The 14,762-nt window shown below is 45.3% G+C and overlaps 2 protein-coding genes across 4 annotated transcripts in view; one reads left to right on the forward strand and one right to left on the reverse strand.

Annotated features, from left to right (window-relative positions):
- Positions 1-14,762, reverse strand: part of LOC310879473 (uncharacterized protein) — a 51,635-nt gene that overhangs the window by 18,727 nt on the left and 18,146 nt on the right. For 2 of the 3 annotated variants that reach the window (XM_083794188.1, XM_083794189.1), the window contains exons 3-8: positions 13,402-13,555; positions 12,236-12,478; positions 11,428-11,643; positions 5,661-5,856; positions 4,660-4,846; positions 2,870-2,933 (exon numbers count right to left, since the gene is read on the reverse strand). In XM_083794188.1, coding sequence (XP_083650314.1) covers positions 2,870-2,933; positions 4,660-4,846; positions 5,661-5,856; positions 11,428-11,643; positions 12,236-12,478; positions 13,402-13,555 — 1,060 coding nt within the window. Of the gene's footprint in view, positions 1-2,869; positions 2,934-4,659; positions 4,847-5,660; positions 5,857-11,427; positions 11,644-12,235; positions 12,479-13,186; positions 13,198-13,401; positions 13,556-14,762 lie in introns of those variants that run through there. The other variant, XM_083794190.1, reaches the window with a different exon arrangement.
- Positions 7,393-8,562, forward strand: LOC310879474 (26S proteasome regulatory subunit 10B-like; the record flags this gene model as incomplete). The annotated part of the gene is made up of 1 exon (XM_083794191.1): positions 7,393-8,562. The coding sequence occupies one exon, from the start codon at positions 7,393-7,395 to the stop codon at positions 8,560-8,562; it is 1,170 nt and encodes a 389-aa protein (XP_083650317.1).

The following is a 14,762-nucleotide window of genomic DNA, read 5'->3' on the forward strand; positions in this document are numbered from 1 at the left end:
TACTGAACTCACCCAGCCACGGTGAAATAGCACTTCTGTACTGAACTCACCCAGCCACGGTGAAATAGCCCTTCTGTACTGAACTCACCCAGCCACGGTGAAATAGCACTTCTGTACTGAACTCACCCAGCCACGGTGAAATAGCCCTTCTGTACTGAACTCACCCAGCCACGGTGAAATAGCACTTCTGTACTGAACTCACCCAGCCACGGTGAAATAGCACTTCTGTACTGAACTCACCCAGTCACGGTGAAATAGCACATCTGTACTGAACTCACCCAGCCCCGACCCAGCCACGGTGAAACAGCACTTCCGTACTAGTGAAAGCCACGCCTCCGTCGCAGTCAAAACAGTAGTCGTGTCATATGTAAGGATTTTATGTACGGAATTGTAATTCCATACATGTTTACGTATTTCTGTGAGATAAGGGCTGTTACAAATACATGTATAAAGTATAATTAGGTTCTGAGTTCTGGGTTCCCAGGATTAGCACCACCTCCTGAGAGGGACCCAGATTAGGTTCTGAGAACCTCAGGTGGGGGTTAGGTGTCCTGCTGGGGGACCCTTCAGCACATTAGAGGTCTGAAACCGTACCCGGGCCCTCCCTATAGGCTGACTAAACACTCAGCCATGGCCTTAAGTTCTCCTGGCTGAAAAGAGCATTTTGTTTTCGCACGGTGCCTGTAGATCACAACAGGTTCCCAAACGGTGTACTCTTGCTTCATGACCATGTGCTTTGACCTTTGACACTAGACCTGTCCGGTTTGGTTACGCCCGAGAGGACTTTCCTCCCTCCTGAATGGCCGAGTGATCTTGAAGGCACTCAAGTTACCGCGACATGCTAAGGCTCCGCAACAACAGCGCCAACAGTGACAAAAGAGGGACTGCTCTGTGTCTCATGCACTGTACTGTGCATTAGTGCATAGTATGGATTAAGGGGAAAAAATCCCGGGCACTGAAAATGTTTGCATGGAAAACAAGTCCTGATGTGTGATTCATAAAACAGTGTGACAGTGTTTCATTAATTATTAACACGATATGTAAGATGATGGGTTTTTTTGTAATATTGTTCCTGCTGGTTTTCTTCATAGAAATCACAGATTGAGGCTTTAACCTCTGCTTTTATGAAATTTCCGGGACCATTAGGGTCACTTAATGGTCCGCTTTGCTTACAGCATAACAGATGCACATGACATTGAATTTATGGTTCTCTTTTTTTTCCTTTTTTTTTTTTTTTAATCATTGTCCTGTAACGTCATTCATGTCGAATGTCATGTTTTTTGGATCTCTTGTCCACTAGTCCCTTCCTAACATTTAGTTTTTTATCTTTTTTCAGTATATTAGTGTTAGCTTTAGTCAATATAGCTTAGTTTCCATTTAGTTTTCTTGTTTCAGTGAAAAAAGGTAGTCAACCAGGAGATTGGTTTTAACCTATTCTGAACCGACACCCATTTTGGTGTCGGCATCATGTCGTGCTTTAGCTATTTAAAAATAGCAGATCTACAAGCTCATATCGCGCCACCGAGTGGCGCGATACGAGCTTGTAGGTCTGCTATTTTTGAAAAATCGAAGAACGACTGATATTTTTTTAGAATCTGATCTCAGGTCAGAATGGGTTCATCAGACCAGTGTGTGTCCGGCGGAAACCTCGTATGAATCTGATCTCAGGTCAGAATGGGTTAATGGGTTAACCGTTGAACAGATTCTCTCATCCTGTGCAGTGACGTTGTTCTCAGTCACTTGGAGAAGAGTTGCTCTTCTGTTTTTCTTCACACACATCACACTAACACGCCAGCATCACCACCGTCATCACATGTGTGCTTTCAACCACAGTATCACACTAACACGCCAGCATCACCACCGTCATCACATGTGTGCTTTCAACCACAGTGTCTGAATCTATTTGCTGACGTCTTTCCCATAACCCATTCTGAACGGGCACCCATTTTGGTGTCAGCATCATGTTATGCTTTAGCTATTGAAAAATAGCAGATCTACAAGCTCATATCGCGCCACCGAGTGGCGCGATACGAGCTTGTAGGTCTGCTATTTTTGAAAAATCGAAGAGCGACTGACATTTCTAGAATCTGATCTCAGGTCAGAAAGGGTTCATCAGACCAGTGTGTGTCCGGCGGAAACCTGGTATGAATCTGATCTCAGGTCAGAATGGGATAACAGAAGTCACTTTAGGCAGGGTTCCTACTGAGACACAGGTCAGTTGAGTGAGTGACTGAAACCCCAAGTATTTATAGTCACTTTAGATCTGTATCTCTTCTCTTTCCATCTTCTACTTTTCAATTTGTTCCGATGTTTTCAGTTTTGTAAATCCAACGTTATTGTGTTATTACGTTTTGTTTAGGCAAAATAAGCCTCTTATACACCTTTTCGGTGCCACTAACAGTGGAATAAACTGAATGTAAGTCAGCTCTTTTAAATGGACCAACATAAAATGTACTACTACTACTTCATCCAAAATCGAGGGCAACTGCATGGGCTTGTTCATCATATTTAAACATGTCACAGAGCATGTATTGTAGCACGGTAGGACGTTAAAAGTTCCCTGCAGCTTTTTCGGATTCTTTGAACGTTTTTCGGATGTTTTTTTTCCGGAAAACGGCAGCAGTCTGCAAGGACAGTAACTGTTTAATTGTATCGTGCGGTACAGTTGTATTTGTATTGAAGCGTTTTGAATTCATTATGTTTCTCCACTACTATTTTTTTATTTGTCTGTACAGTATGTGTAACATCAAATGGACCACAAGATGAACCAATGTTTCTCAATAAACATTACAAGGACAGTTAGGAGTCAATGGATGGACACAGTAAAAGTGAACACATTTAAACGTGTAACTGGACACAGACAGCTTACCTGCATCATTAGTGTGGGTGTGGTCACTGCCTTCCATACGAGCAGGAGCCCTGGACGCTGCGATCTGGAACAAACCGTTGACATTTTGTCATTTCGGTTCTATTGTAGACACAATGTTACAGTAGCAAGAAAGTCTGCCCGACATTATTTACTTTATTCAGTATTTATTAGCTCAAGAGAAAACTGTTTGCAGAACAAAAAAAAGAAAAGGCAAACATTGTTCACATGGCTTCATACTGATAATAAACAGCACAGTGCAAATTATTATTTCTGTATAATATAATGTTATTTTTTCCCCACTTTCTACCCGGTGTCCCCATTTTGGGCAAGAAAAATGCTAGCCTATCGTCTGTCGGCCTCGTTCGTGTCTTGCATTTGGGTCCTTGTCGATTCCTGACAAACCGGAAGTCATTTTCCAAACGCGGAAGACTTGAGCACTGAGCAGGTGCACTATAGGGTTTCAGGCAGTATAGAAACATATCTGCAACCAAATGCATACATACAATTTGGGGGGTTGTTGTGGGGCCTTTTGGCACAATAAGGTTTGAGGACTACCTGCTTCAGTGGATAATAATCATGGCTGCCCCAACATGCAGATATAGCAGGGCCGTTAACCCATTTAGACCTGAGAACGATTCTATACAGATTCTTTCTAAATCCCAACAGTTTTCGGAAAACCCTACGTTTCTGAATCAGTGGTTCTCAAACTATTTCATGTCAAGGACCCCAAAAATGATATGTCATTGGCCGTCGACCCTCATCTAAAAATGTGTTGTTTGAGGGACCTCCCGGGAAGCAAACATTTTAGTTAGAAACTTTCTCTGTGGGGGCACGGTGGCACAGTCGGTAGTGCTGTCGCCTCACAGCTAGAAGGTCCTGGGTTCGATTCCCGCTGGGGACGCTGTGGGCACTGGTGGCGTGTTTCCTCCTCCGCGTCATCAGTGCCCATACCCGAGGCGGGGGTTGGCGATAGGGCCTTTCTGTGTGGAGTTTGCATGTTCTCCCCGTGTCCCCTAGGGTAGATACCCTCACAAAAACATGCCGTAATCCTGGTCTCTAAAACTACCTCCCCCTGGCCAGCCGGGGCGCCTGATGGAGGGGAAAGGAACTGGTCGGAATAACGTGTCCCTTCCACGCGCTACGTCCGGCCGGGGAAATTCCCCTCTGTCAGGTGAAAAGAAGCAGCTTGGACTCCTCGTGCATAGAAGGAGGCATGAGGTCAGTCCGCTGCCCCCCCAGGTTGGCAGAGGAAGTGTAGCGCCCAGGATTACATTAGATAATTGGCACTGGGTGAAAAGAAAACTGGGTTACAACGTGGGATAAAAATTTAAGACAAAAAAAAAAAACTTTCTCTGTGAAAGCATATATTCCAAGATTTGCGCCACATTGTCACGATTTTTCAAAAAATAGCAGATCTACAAGCTCGTACCGCTGCACTTGGTGCCTCACTATGAGCTTGTAGATCTGCTATTTTTCAATAGCTAAAGTATAAGATAATGCTTAACCCATTTTAGGCGGGAACCCCTTTTGGTGTTAGCATTATGTTATGCTTTAGCTATTGAAAAATAGCAGATCTACAAGCTTATAGCGCGCCACCAAGTGGCGCGCTGCGAGCTTGTAGGTCTGCCATTTTTGAAAAATCGAAGAACGACTGACATAGAAACATAGCTTTTTCAATTTTCAGAAAACTGTCAGGATTTAGAAGACATTTTTTAGAATCTGATCTCATGTCAAAATGGGTTAAATCACAAAAAATGGGTTCCCGCCCAGAATGGGTAACATTTCCTCACCCGTTTGAGGACGTTGTCGTCTTTCAGCCGGTCTCTCAGCGCTACCACACCCTCCTCGGGTCTGGACTCTGGGTCAGACGGCAGGGTGAGGCTCAGGGAGTCAGAACCGGGCCAGAACCTCAGGGTGCTGCCGGAGCCGTCCGACCACACCTCCAAACTGTGGCCCATGTCTGCTGGGTCAGGGGAGCTGATGGGGGAGAGAACGCATGGTTTACAGCTAAATAATGTCTGCTGGCTCAGGGGAGCTGATGGGGGAGAGAACAGATAAATAAAAGCTCCCTCATCTGGCTGGCACTATAGCGCCATTATTCTGAAGGATTCAGAGGCACCAGAGTGTTTTTTCTCATTTTTTTCCACTTAACACATTCTGACCTGAGATCAGATTCATACGAGGTTTCCACTGGACACACACTGGTCTGATTAACCCATTCTGACCTGAGATCAGATTCTAGAAATATCAGTCGCTCTTCGATTTTTCAAAAATAGCAGACCTACAAGCTTGTAGATCTGCTATTTTTCAATAGCTAAAGCATAACATGATGCTGACACCAAAATGGGTGCCCGGTCAGAATGGGTTAATTTTATTGATAAAAAGACAAAGACAAAAATAAGACATAAAAACAAAAAAACAAGGCTGCATTTTTCACATTACAGGCATACATTCATTGAAATCCTCATACATTATTGCTAGGCTGAAAGAGGAGATCCCACTTTTCCCACTTTTTATAGAACTTATCCTCTTGTAGTCCAAGTATGAATGTTAGTTTTTCCATGACATACAGTTCCTCAGTAATAATTCTAATACACCTTCCCAAGAGCCTTTATAAATCACTGACCCAGATCTTAATTTCCCATAAGACAAATTATATATAATTATACTAAGAAATCTAAAAGAAATACACCATAATTATGACAATTTGTACCGGGATGCTGATGTACAGTAAATGAATTATTCTTTAATATCTTGTATTATCGTGACATAATAAAAAAAAGGGCCGTACATCCCGAGCACCGTGAACAGGTCATGCTGTCCCGTTCTCTGAGCCAGCTGGAGGGGCGTGTCTCCCTCCTGGTTGGGCAAGGTCAGTAACCTCTGACCTCCTGGTTGGCGTATCAGGAAGCGGGACAGACGGAGCAGACGCAGACGCACCGCCAGGTGGAGGACCGTTTCTCTGGGCTGGAGCCGGGAGAGAGACACTACACAACACAGACAGACAGACAGACAGACAGACAGACAGACAGACAGACAGACAGACAGACGGGGACAGGAGGAGACATGTCATGTAAACCACTGTCTGGTGGGGGACCGTTTCTCTGGGCTGGAGCCGGGACAGAGACACTACACAACACAGACAGACAGAAAGACAGACAGACGGGGACAGGAGGAGACATGTCATGTAAACCACTGTCTGGTGGGGGACCGTTTCTCTGGGCTGGAGCCGGGACAGAGACACTACACAACACAACACAGACAGACAGACAGACGGGGACAGGAGGAGACATGTCATGTAAACCACTGTCTGGTGAGGACCGTTTCTCTGGGCTGGAGCCGGGACACTATACAACACAACACAACTGGAACTATTATTAACTGTTAAACTATGAAGCACTTAACCCATTCTGACCGGGCACCCATTTTGGTGTCAGCATCATGTTATGCTTTAGCTATTTAAAAATAGCAGATCTACAAGCTCATATCGCGCCACCGAGTGGCGCGATATGAGCTTGTAGGTCTGCTATTTTTTGAAAAATCGAAGAGCGACTGACATTTCTAGAATCTGATCTCAGGTCAGAATGGGTTCATCAGGACCAGTGTGTGTCCGGCGGAAACCTCGTATGAATCTGATCTCAGGTCAGAATGTGTTAACACGACACGTCACGACACGTTGTGACACATCGCTAGCCTGGCTAATGAGCCAGACGTGAATCAGCCGCTGGCAAAAGAAAAAGCCTGCCGGTCGTTAGTGATATTAGTCTGGCTTCTTAACACATCGCAACGTGTGTTTCGTTCTGCAGGGAATTGGCATAGAAGGAAAGAAAGGAGGGGGAACGAGTATAGACACCTGGAGGACTCAACTAAGTCAACTAAGTATTATAACAAAGTAGATAAGTGGTTAATTGTAATTTGTGACCCAGCTATATCACAGTGAAATCACAAAACATGTTCGTCAGAGCCTATATGAATTACAGTGTCAAATGGTTGCTATTGCTACCTATCCACGCATGTCGGGAGCCACGGTGTTGTGAGACTAATGCCTGTCAGACTGTTAGTATGCCAGTAGAAACATGTTCTAGACTTTTTGAGGGGTGCTAGCCCAGCTTTTAGTGTGCGTTTAAACACAAACTTCGTCCTGACACAAACATTAAATGCAATTGATAATGAATGGCCAGTTTTGAGCGTTTGTGTAAACACAAGCATTGTGTAAACACAAACATTGCGTAAACCCAAACATTGAAGACGAAGGTGAGATGATGATGTATGTTGATAAGAGCGCCCCTCACTTCACACGGGTGTGAAGTCGTGATGGACGTCGATGGGACAGTGATCAGGCTGAAACCTTGCCCAAACGATAAGTCATATGTCATAGACAGTCACAGCCAGATGACGTCATACAGTATATGAACGATGTCACAGTTTTGTCACATGAACTATTTATTAGAACATAGGTTTGAGGTGCAAAGCGCAGCTCGAGTGTTCCGTTCAGCTGTGAAAGAACGCTGTTGGTTGGCATAATGGCAGACATCAGGGAGAGGGCACTTCAAGACTACAGGAAGAAACTGCTTGAACACAAAGAAGTTGACGGACGGTTGAGAGAGCTGCGCGAGCAGCTCAAAGAGCAAAGCAAGGATTACGACAAGTCGGAGAATCACCTGAAGGCTCTGCAAAGCGTCGGGCAGATTGTCGGAGAGGTGCTCAAGCAGCTGACCGAGGAGAAGTTCATCGTCAAGGCCACGAACGGGCCGCGCTACGTGGTCGGATGTCGCGTTCAGCTGGATAAGTTGCAGCTCAAGTCGGGCACCAGGGTGGCGCTGGACATGACCACCCTGACCATCATGAGGTACCTGCCCAGGGAGGTGGACCCCCTGGTCTACAACATGTCCCACGAGGACCCCGGCAGCGTCTCCTACTCCGAGATCGGCGGCCTGTCCGAGCAGATCCGCGAGCTGAGAGAGGTGATCGAGCTGCCCCTGACCAACCCTGAGCTCTTCCTCAGAGTGGGAATCGTCCCTCCGAAGGGCTGCCTGCTCTACGGACCGCCGGGCACCGGGAAGACTCTCCTGGCCAGAGCCGTGGCCAGTCAGCTGGACTGCAACTTCCTCAAGGTGGTGTCCAGCTCCATCGTGGACAAGTACATCGGCGAGAGCGCGCGCCTCATCCGGGAGATGTTCAACTACGCCCGGGACCACCAGCCCTGCATCATCTTCATGGACGAGATCGACGCCATCGGCGGCCGCCGCTTCTCCGAGGGGACGTCGGCCGACAGGGAGATCCAGAGGACCCTGATGGAGCTGTTGAACCAGATGGACGGCTTCGACACCCTGCACAGGGTCAAGATGATCATGGCCACCAACAGGCCCGACACCCTGGACCCGGCGCTGCTGCGTCCCGGCAGGCTGGACCGCAAGATCCACATCGCGCTGCCCAACGAGCAGGCCTGTCTGGACATCCTGAGGATCCACGCGGCTCCCATCACCAAGCACGGGGACATCGACTACGAGGCCGTCGTGAAGATGGCGGACGGCTTCAACGGAGCCGATCTGAGGAACGTGTGCACCGAGGCGGGGATGTTCGCCATCCGTGTGGAGCGCGAGTACGTCATCCAGGAGGACTTCATGAAAGCCGTGCGCAAGGTGGCGGATTCCAAGAAACTGGAGTCAAAGTTGGACTACAAGCCATTATAAACACTTCGGTGTCTATTCCATTTGACTTAACTGCCAGCATCCATTCCCTATATTAGAGAGAACATTCAGCAAAAATAGAAGATCTGTACTAAGCTCACAACGTGTACGTGTTATGAGATATTTTCAGCGAAGAGATTTGGTGTAAAGGGAAAAAAGAGGGGGCCAAGAATGGACCCCTGGGGGACCCGTGTCAACCTTATAGGGTTTAAAAGGTTGTTTACTTTTACAACTTTTCAAAAAGGTGAGGTATGAATTTTGACAATTTGTTACCAAATTTGAATGTCTGTGGAAAGCAATATTTGCCAACAAAGCAAAGTAAAAAAGTAATAAAGAAAAGAGAAGTCTCTAGTCTCTGACTTTCTTGCTATGTATCCGAGATGAAAAACGGTCTTCACTGGCATTCCTCATTACATTTGTACAACATTTATATAAAATACACTATATAAAATACAAGTACAAAATAAAATAAAGTAAATACTCAAGCACCGTGGATCGATAATGGTCTGGCTGCACATATAGCAACCGTCTATTATTCTAAACAACAGTCTGTTATGAGGAAATAACAGACTGCTCATGTGAATGATTCACCAATCAGAAAGGAGCATTCAACCAAGCCGTGTGATTAATTGTAATTACTTACTCTACGTTAAAATAAGTTCCCGATTGCAGCTTTGTAACAATCCTGTAGCTGTAGCACACCCGTTTCTCAATGTCGGGCCCGGGGACCACCAGGGGGTCCAAACAGTCCCTTTATGGGTCTGTGACTCTGAGAGTGTACGAATGGATCCGTTTGTACACACACGGCAGTGGCCAAGTGGTTAGGATCTGACAGAAGACCCCTGCATGGTTCACCCCACTTGATGTCCACATTTCCCTCTCTCTCTCTCTCTCTCTCTCTCTTGACTGTGTATGTCCGAATAAAGCATGGAAATGCCCCCCACAAATAAAATAGAACCCCTGCATTCCAAATAAAACTTGCATCACTTTACGGTCATGTAACGTTCTCCTTCTGCGTGGATGTAATCGTGTCACAAACAACAAATGTTTGAATACATTTGGGACAATACGTAGATTGGGGTGCCGGAGATAAACCTTTTAGAACAAAACAGTACCAAATAGAGGTCCATGGCTTTGCATATCAAACCGTGTGGGTCCTTGTAATTCATAAACTATGACATATAGAGGTTTAGAATCCGTGGTGTAGCAGTTGGAGGGAGAGGCGGCCAGGCAGGCAGTGTGGGAATTAAGTTGATAGAGACTGTGGCTGGCACTGAGCAAACAACTCTGACGGCTGGAAGACTGAGCTAATCTGACTGCAGAGGAACAATGGAGGTGGTAACAGGTTGGTTGGCACACGGCAGCCTCTGGCTGGCTGGTTGACTGACTGACTAACTGACAGACTGGCAGACTGACTGGCAGACCGGTAGACTGGCAAACTGACTGCCTCGCTGGCAGGCAGGCGGACTGACTGACTGGCTGGTAGACTGGCAGTCTGACTGGCAGGCAGGCATGCTGACTGACTGGCAGGCAGACTGACTGACTGGCTGGCTGGCAGGCTGGCAGGTTTGCTGGCTGGCAGGCTGGCTGGCTGACTGACTGGCTGGCTGGCTGACTCAACACACCATGTGATGAAATATCTGCACTTAGATGTTGAGTAGAAACCTTGTATGTCCAAAACATTACTTTTCAGGAAATGGAGAAAAAAAAACAGAACCTTTTGTGTTCCTATTTAGTTATTTAGTCACCCACTCTACCAGTTAATAACTGGTTGAATATTTATAAAGCCCACAGACAACACTTTCACTTTAACAAAAATTTTAATAGCCAAAACAATTGCCAATCTGTTACTTTTGTGCAACACTAGTATGGCCAAGTAGTGCATTCCATTCATTGACGGAAAAAAAGTCGAAATATGAAAATACGAGGATTCTACCCGACAGCAACGATATCAAATCCCTGGCTTCCTGGATTAACACAATAACTGGAAAAGCATGTTTATAGTGAGCCACGGTTTATCTTGAGCCAAGCCTTGTGAAATATCATAATAATACAACAATAATAATAGCTTGAATTTATATGGCGCCTTTCATGGACTCCAAGGACACTTTAACTTCAAAAGACAATGAACAACCGACAAAAAAAAAACTAAGATAATACAGTAGCTGTATTACAGTATTACAGTAGCTGTAAGACCCGAGGCCAATTACATATAATTTTTGGGGTCCTTGAGACGAAATATTGAGAACCACATGAGGTTTTTCAGAAAATTGTCATGATTTAGAAGACATTTTTAAAAGGCCTAAATGGGTGAACTGTTTCCACACTGAAGGCACCAAAGGTTCTCAACCTGTGGGTCGGGGACCCCCAGTTGGGCAATTAGTCGGGCACTTACTGCGATTAATTTAAAGGATCCCCAGGTTGATAGGGCATTAGGTCACGGAGAATGCCACAGACGAAAAACAGTCTAAGTCCACACTATTGATCCATAATGTATATATTTTAGTGGAGGGGTCAGAATGTAATTTGGACTTAGACAGTTTTTCGTCTGTGGTACTCATTTGATAGGTTACCATGTTTATATCTGAGGCCCCAAAAGTATACATAGTAAAATCCTCAGTATTTAACCAAATGGACCTGTAAGGGTCAATTTGGTTCCATTTGGGTCCATTTGATTCCCAACTATTCTCCCAACATCTCATCCTTTCTGAAATGGGACTCTGAACCTGAACTACATCAGGTCAAGTCTTTTCCCCAAATTCAAGGTACCAAAACTCTGAAATTGGTATATCTGCTTTTGGCTTATTGGCTATACATGGAATGACCTGCAAATTAAAATGGACCACATTGGCTCGAGCAGTTGTTTACCTGGTGTCTCGGCACCCTGGCGTTGTTGTGTGTTCTTCATCCACTGGTGATGAAGACGAGGGAAGTGGTCCATGTTGGCCAGAGCCAGGCTGATGTTCTGGTCCAGCTCCCTGAGAACACCTGCACCCTGGAGCTCATCGCTGGACTGATCCTCCTCCTCCTCCTCCTCCTCACCATCATCATCATCATCATTACGGCTATGACAGCTACCTACAACTGACGGCAGAAATACAACTAGAATTGTAAAAAAAATTACTGCGTTTACAAACAAATTAAAACTAACTAAAATCAGTTATTTCCCTCCTATGTCCTTAACTCGTGTGATGTCACATTTGCCATTGACAATGAAAGGAGAATTTAGGTCATGTGTGTCTGAACAAATCGGCTTTTTGTGGCAACACAAAAATTTAATGCCAGACAATGAAAGGAGAATGTACGTAATATGTGGACGAGCAAATCAGCTTTTTTAATTCAGCTCGGGGCTTATGTATGTATGTATCACATAAATTCAGTTGTCATGATCATGGTGAAAAGATGAATTAAATTAAAAAAAAATATTGGATATTGTACGATGACAAGAGAGCCCCTCACTTCACACAGGTGTGATCTTTTTTTACTTTGCCCCGACCTCCCAAATAAGTCCCAAATAAGACCCAAATAAGGTCCCAAATAAGACCTCCCTAATAAGGACTAAAACCAGAATGTCCAAAACAAGAACTAGCTCAAATAAAAATTAAGTCAAAACTAAATAAAAAAAACACTAAAAACAAAAACACTAAAAAATCAAAACTACTATAATAATAATAACCTTGTTCACTGTGACCGGCACACAGGTCTGTGTCCCTGAGGTGGTGGCTCCGTTGGGATAAGCTCCGTAGGACCTGCAGCCAGCTGTGGGGGTCCAGGTGGTCCCTGTGGGCGCTCAGATACTCTGCGATGTCCTGAGCCACGTCCCTGAGGTACTCCACAGAGGTGGGGCCGCCACAGGGCCGCAGCGTGCCCTCCGACACGCAGAACACGGTCACAGAGACCCTCTCTGGCTGGTCGTGACCTAAGGGGGAAACAAACGCTGAGCTCAGAATCAATGGAGCGACAGACTGCCGATCAGAATCAATGGAGCGACGGACTGCCGATCAGAATCATTCAGAATCAATCTTTATTGTCAACCAAGGTGGGTGAAATTCGTAGTTAGTGTGCAGGCTCATTAGTGCCGTTAAATGGTAAATGGTGCATTTATATGGCGCCTTTATCCAAGGCGCTTTACAGAGATTGTGGATTACATTCACCCATTTAGGCACACATTCATACACCGATGGCAGCGGAAACCATGCAAGGCACCAACCAACACATCAGGAGCAATTAGGGGTTCAGAGTCTTGCTCAAGGACACTTTGACAGTAACTCTGGGGGAGCCCGGGTTCGAACTGGGAACCATGCGGTTACCATCCGACCACTCTAACACTCTACTCTTTATCTAATTGATAAAGAACTCTTTCCCTGATGAACACGCTCAACCCAACCTTTGTTTTATTCGTTTTATTTTTGATCACTTTTAAGACATACATGGTTTTCCTCGGACAGAACATGATACGTCACATGTTTGGATCAGCACACAGACAGAGCATTATAAAGAAGGTACTATGGACCTACCAGGAACCATGAAGCACACAGACAGAGCATTATAAAGAAGGTACTATGGACCTACCAGGAATGATGAAGCACACAGACAGAGCATTATAAAGAAGGTACTATGGACCTACCAGGGACCATGAAGCACGCAGACAGAGCATTATAAAGAAGGTACTATGGACCTACCAGGAACCATGAAGCAGAACAGAGCATTATAAAGAAGGTACTATGGACCTACCAGGAACCATGAAGCAGAACAGAGCATTATAAAGAAGGTACTATGGACCTGTATACCAGGGACCATGAAGCAGAACAGAGCATTATAAAGAAGGTACTATGGACCTACCAGGGACCATGAAGCACACAGACAGAGCATCAGACGTTCTCCTGGCCACGGTCACGTGGGTCAGCGTAGAACCCTGGAGGAGAACGTAGAACTCTGCCTCTTCTGAAGCACACGCTGCAGGGTCCTGTAGCACTGCTGCAGTCTGGACCTGGCCCTGCAAGGACACACATGATAAATACTGTATATATACTGTATATATGTTTTATATAAAATCACTGCTGCAGTCTGGACCTGGTCCTGCAAGGACAAATATATATACTGTATATATGTTTTAACCCATTTTGGGGCGAGAACCCCTTTCGGTGTTAGCATCATGTTATGCTTTAGCTATTGAAAAATAGCAGATCTACAAGCTCATAGCGCGCCACCGAGTGGCGCGCTACGAGCTTGTAGGTCTGCTATTTTTGAAAAATCAAAGAACCACTGACATAGAAACATGGCTTTATCAGAAAACTGTCGGGATTTAGAAGACATTTATAGAATCTGATCTCAGGTCAAAATGGGTTAAATAAAATCAGCAAAAGATGAGTGTTGGATATAAAGCAAGGCAGTGTGGAACAACACTAAATCAAAAAATGTCATTTTGAATCTAAATCATGTTAAGGCCTTTCAATAGAGCACACACGCACGGCCGCACGCACGCACGGCTGCACGCACGCACGGCCGCACACACGCACGGCTGCACGCACGGCCGCACGCACGCATGCGTGTCAACTCCAAGGTTAGCATCAACTCCAAGGTTAATGATGGATGGAACGTGTGGGAGTACGAGGACCGCGCTGGGAAACACTGCACTGTGGGAGAGCACACTGCCTGGACCTCACACAGCAACGTCCTCAGGGGTCATTTAACGCATTTAGGACGGAGACACATCTGCTTTTAACCACTTTAACCATCATTTTAAACTTTAGCTGTTGAAAAATAGCAGATCTACAAGGTCCTTGTAGACCTGCTATATTTTTTTAATCATCAAAACGTGTGCAAATCTTTCAATATATATTCTTTCCCAGTGAATGCTTTTAACTCGAATCTTTGCTTCTGGGGGGGTCCCTGGAACTACATATTTTGAGATGGGGGTCCGCGGCCAATTACATATAATTCTGGGGGTCCTTGACATGAAATAGTTTGAGAACCACTGACACAGAAACATAAGTTTTTCTGAAAACTGTTCCCAGGTCTAAATGGGTTAACTCTGAGTGCACAAATGGAACCAATCTCAATCATTTACTGTAGCTGGGGGCCCTCTTTACTGTATATACTGTACACAACTTCCACTTATAGCTGCACTAATATGTAACTTTCCTGTTCTACCCCGGATTTGAACCCGCGACTCCCTTGCTTGAAGTCCTGACATTTTAACC

Source organism: Protomyctophum parallelum (genome assembly GCF_964188405.1).
Source record: "Protomyctophum parallelum genome assembly, chromosome: 21".
In the NCBI taxonomy this organism is placed as follows: Eukaryota; Metazoa; Chordata; class Actinopteri; order Myctophiformes; family Myctophidae; genus Protomyctophum; species Protomyctophum parallelum.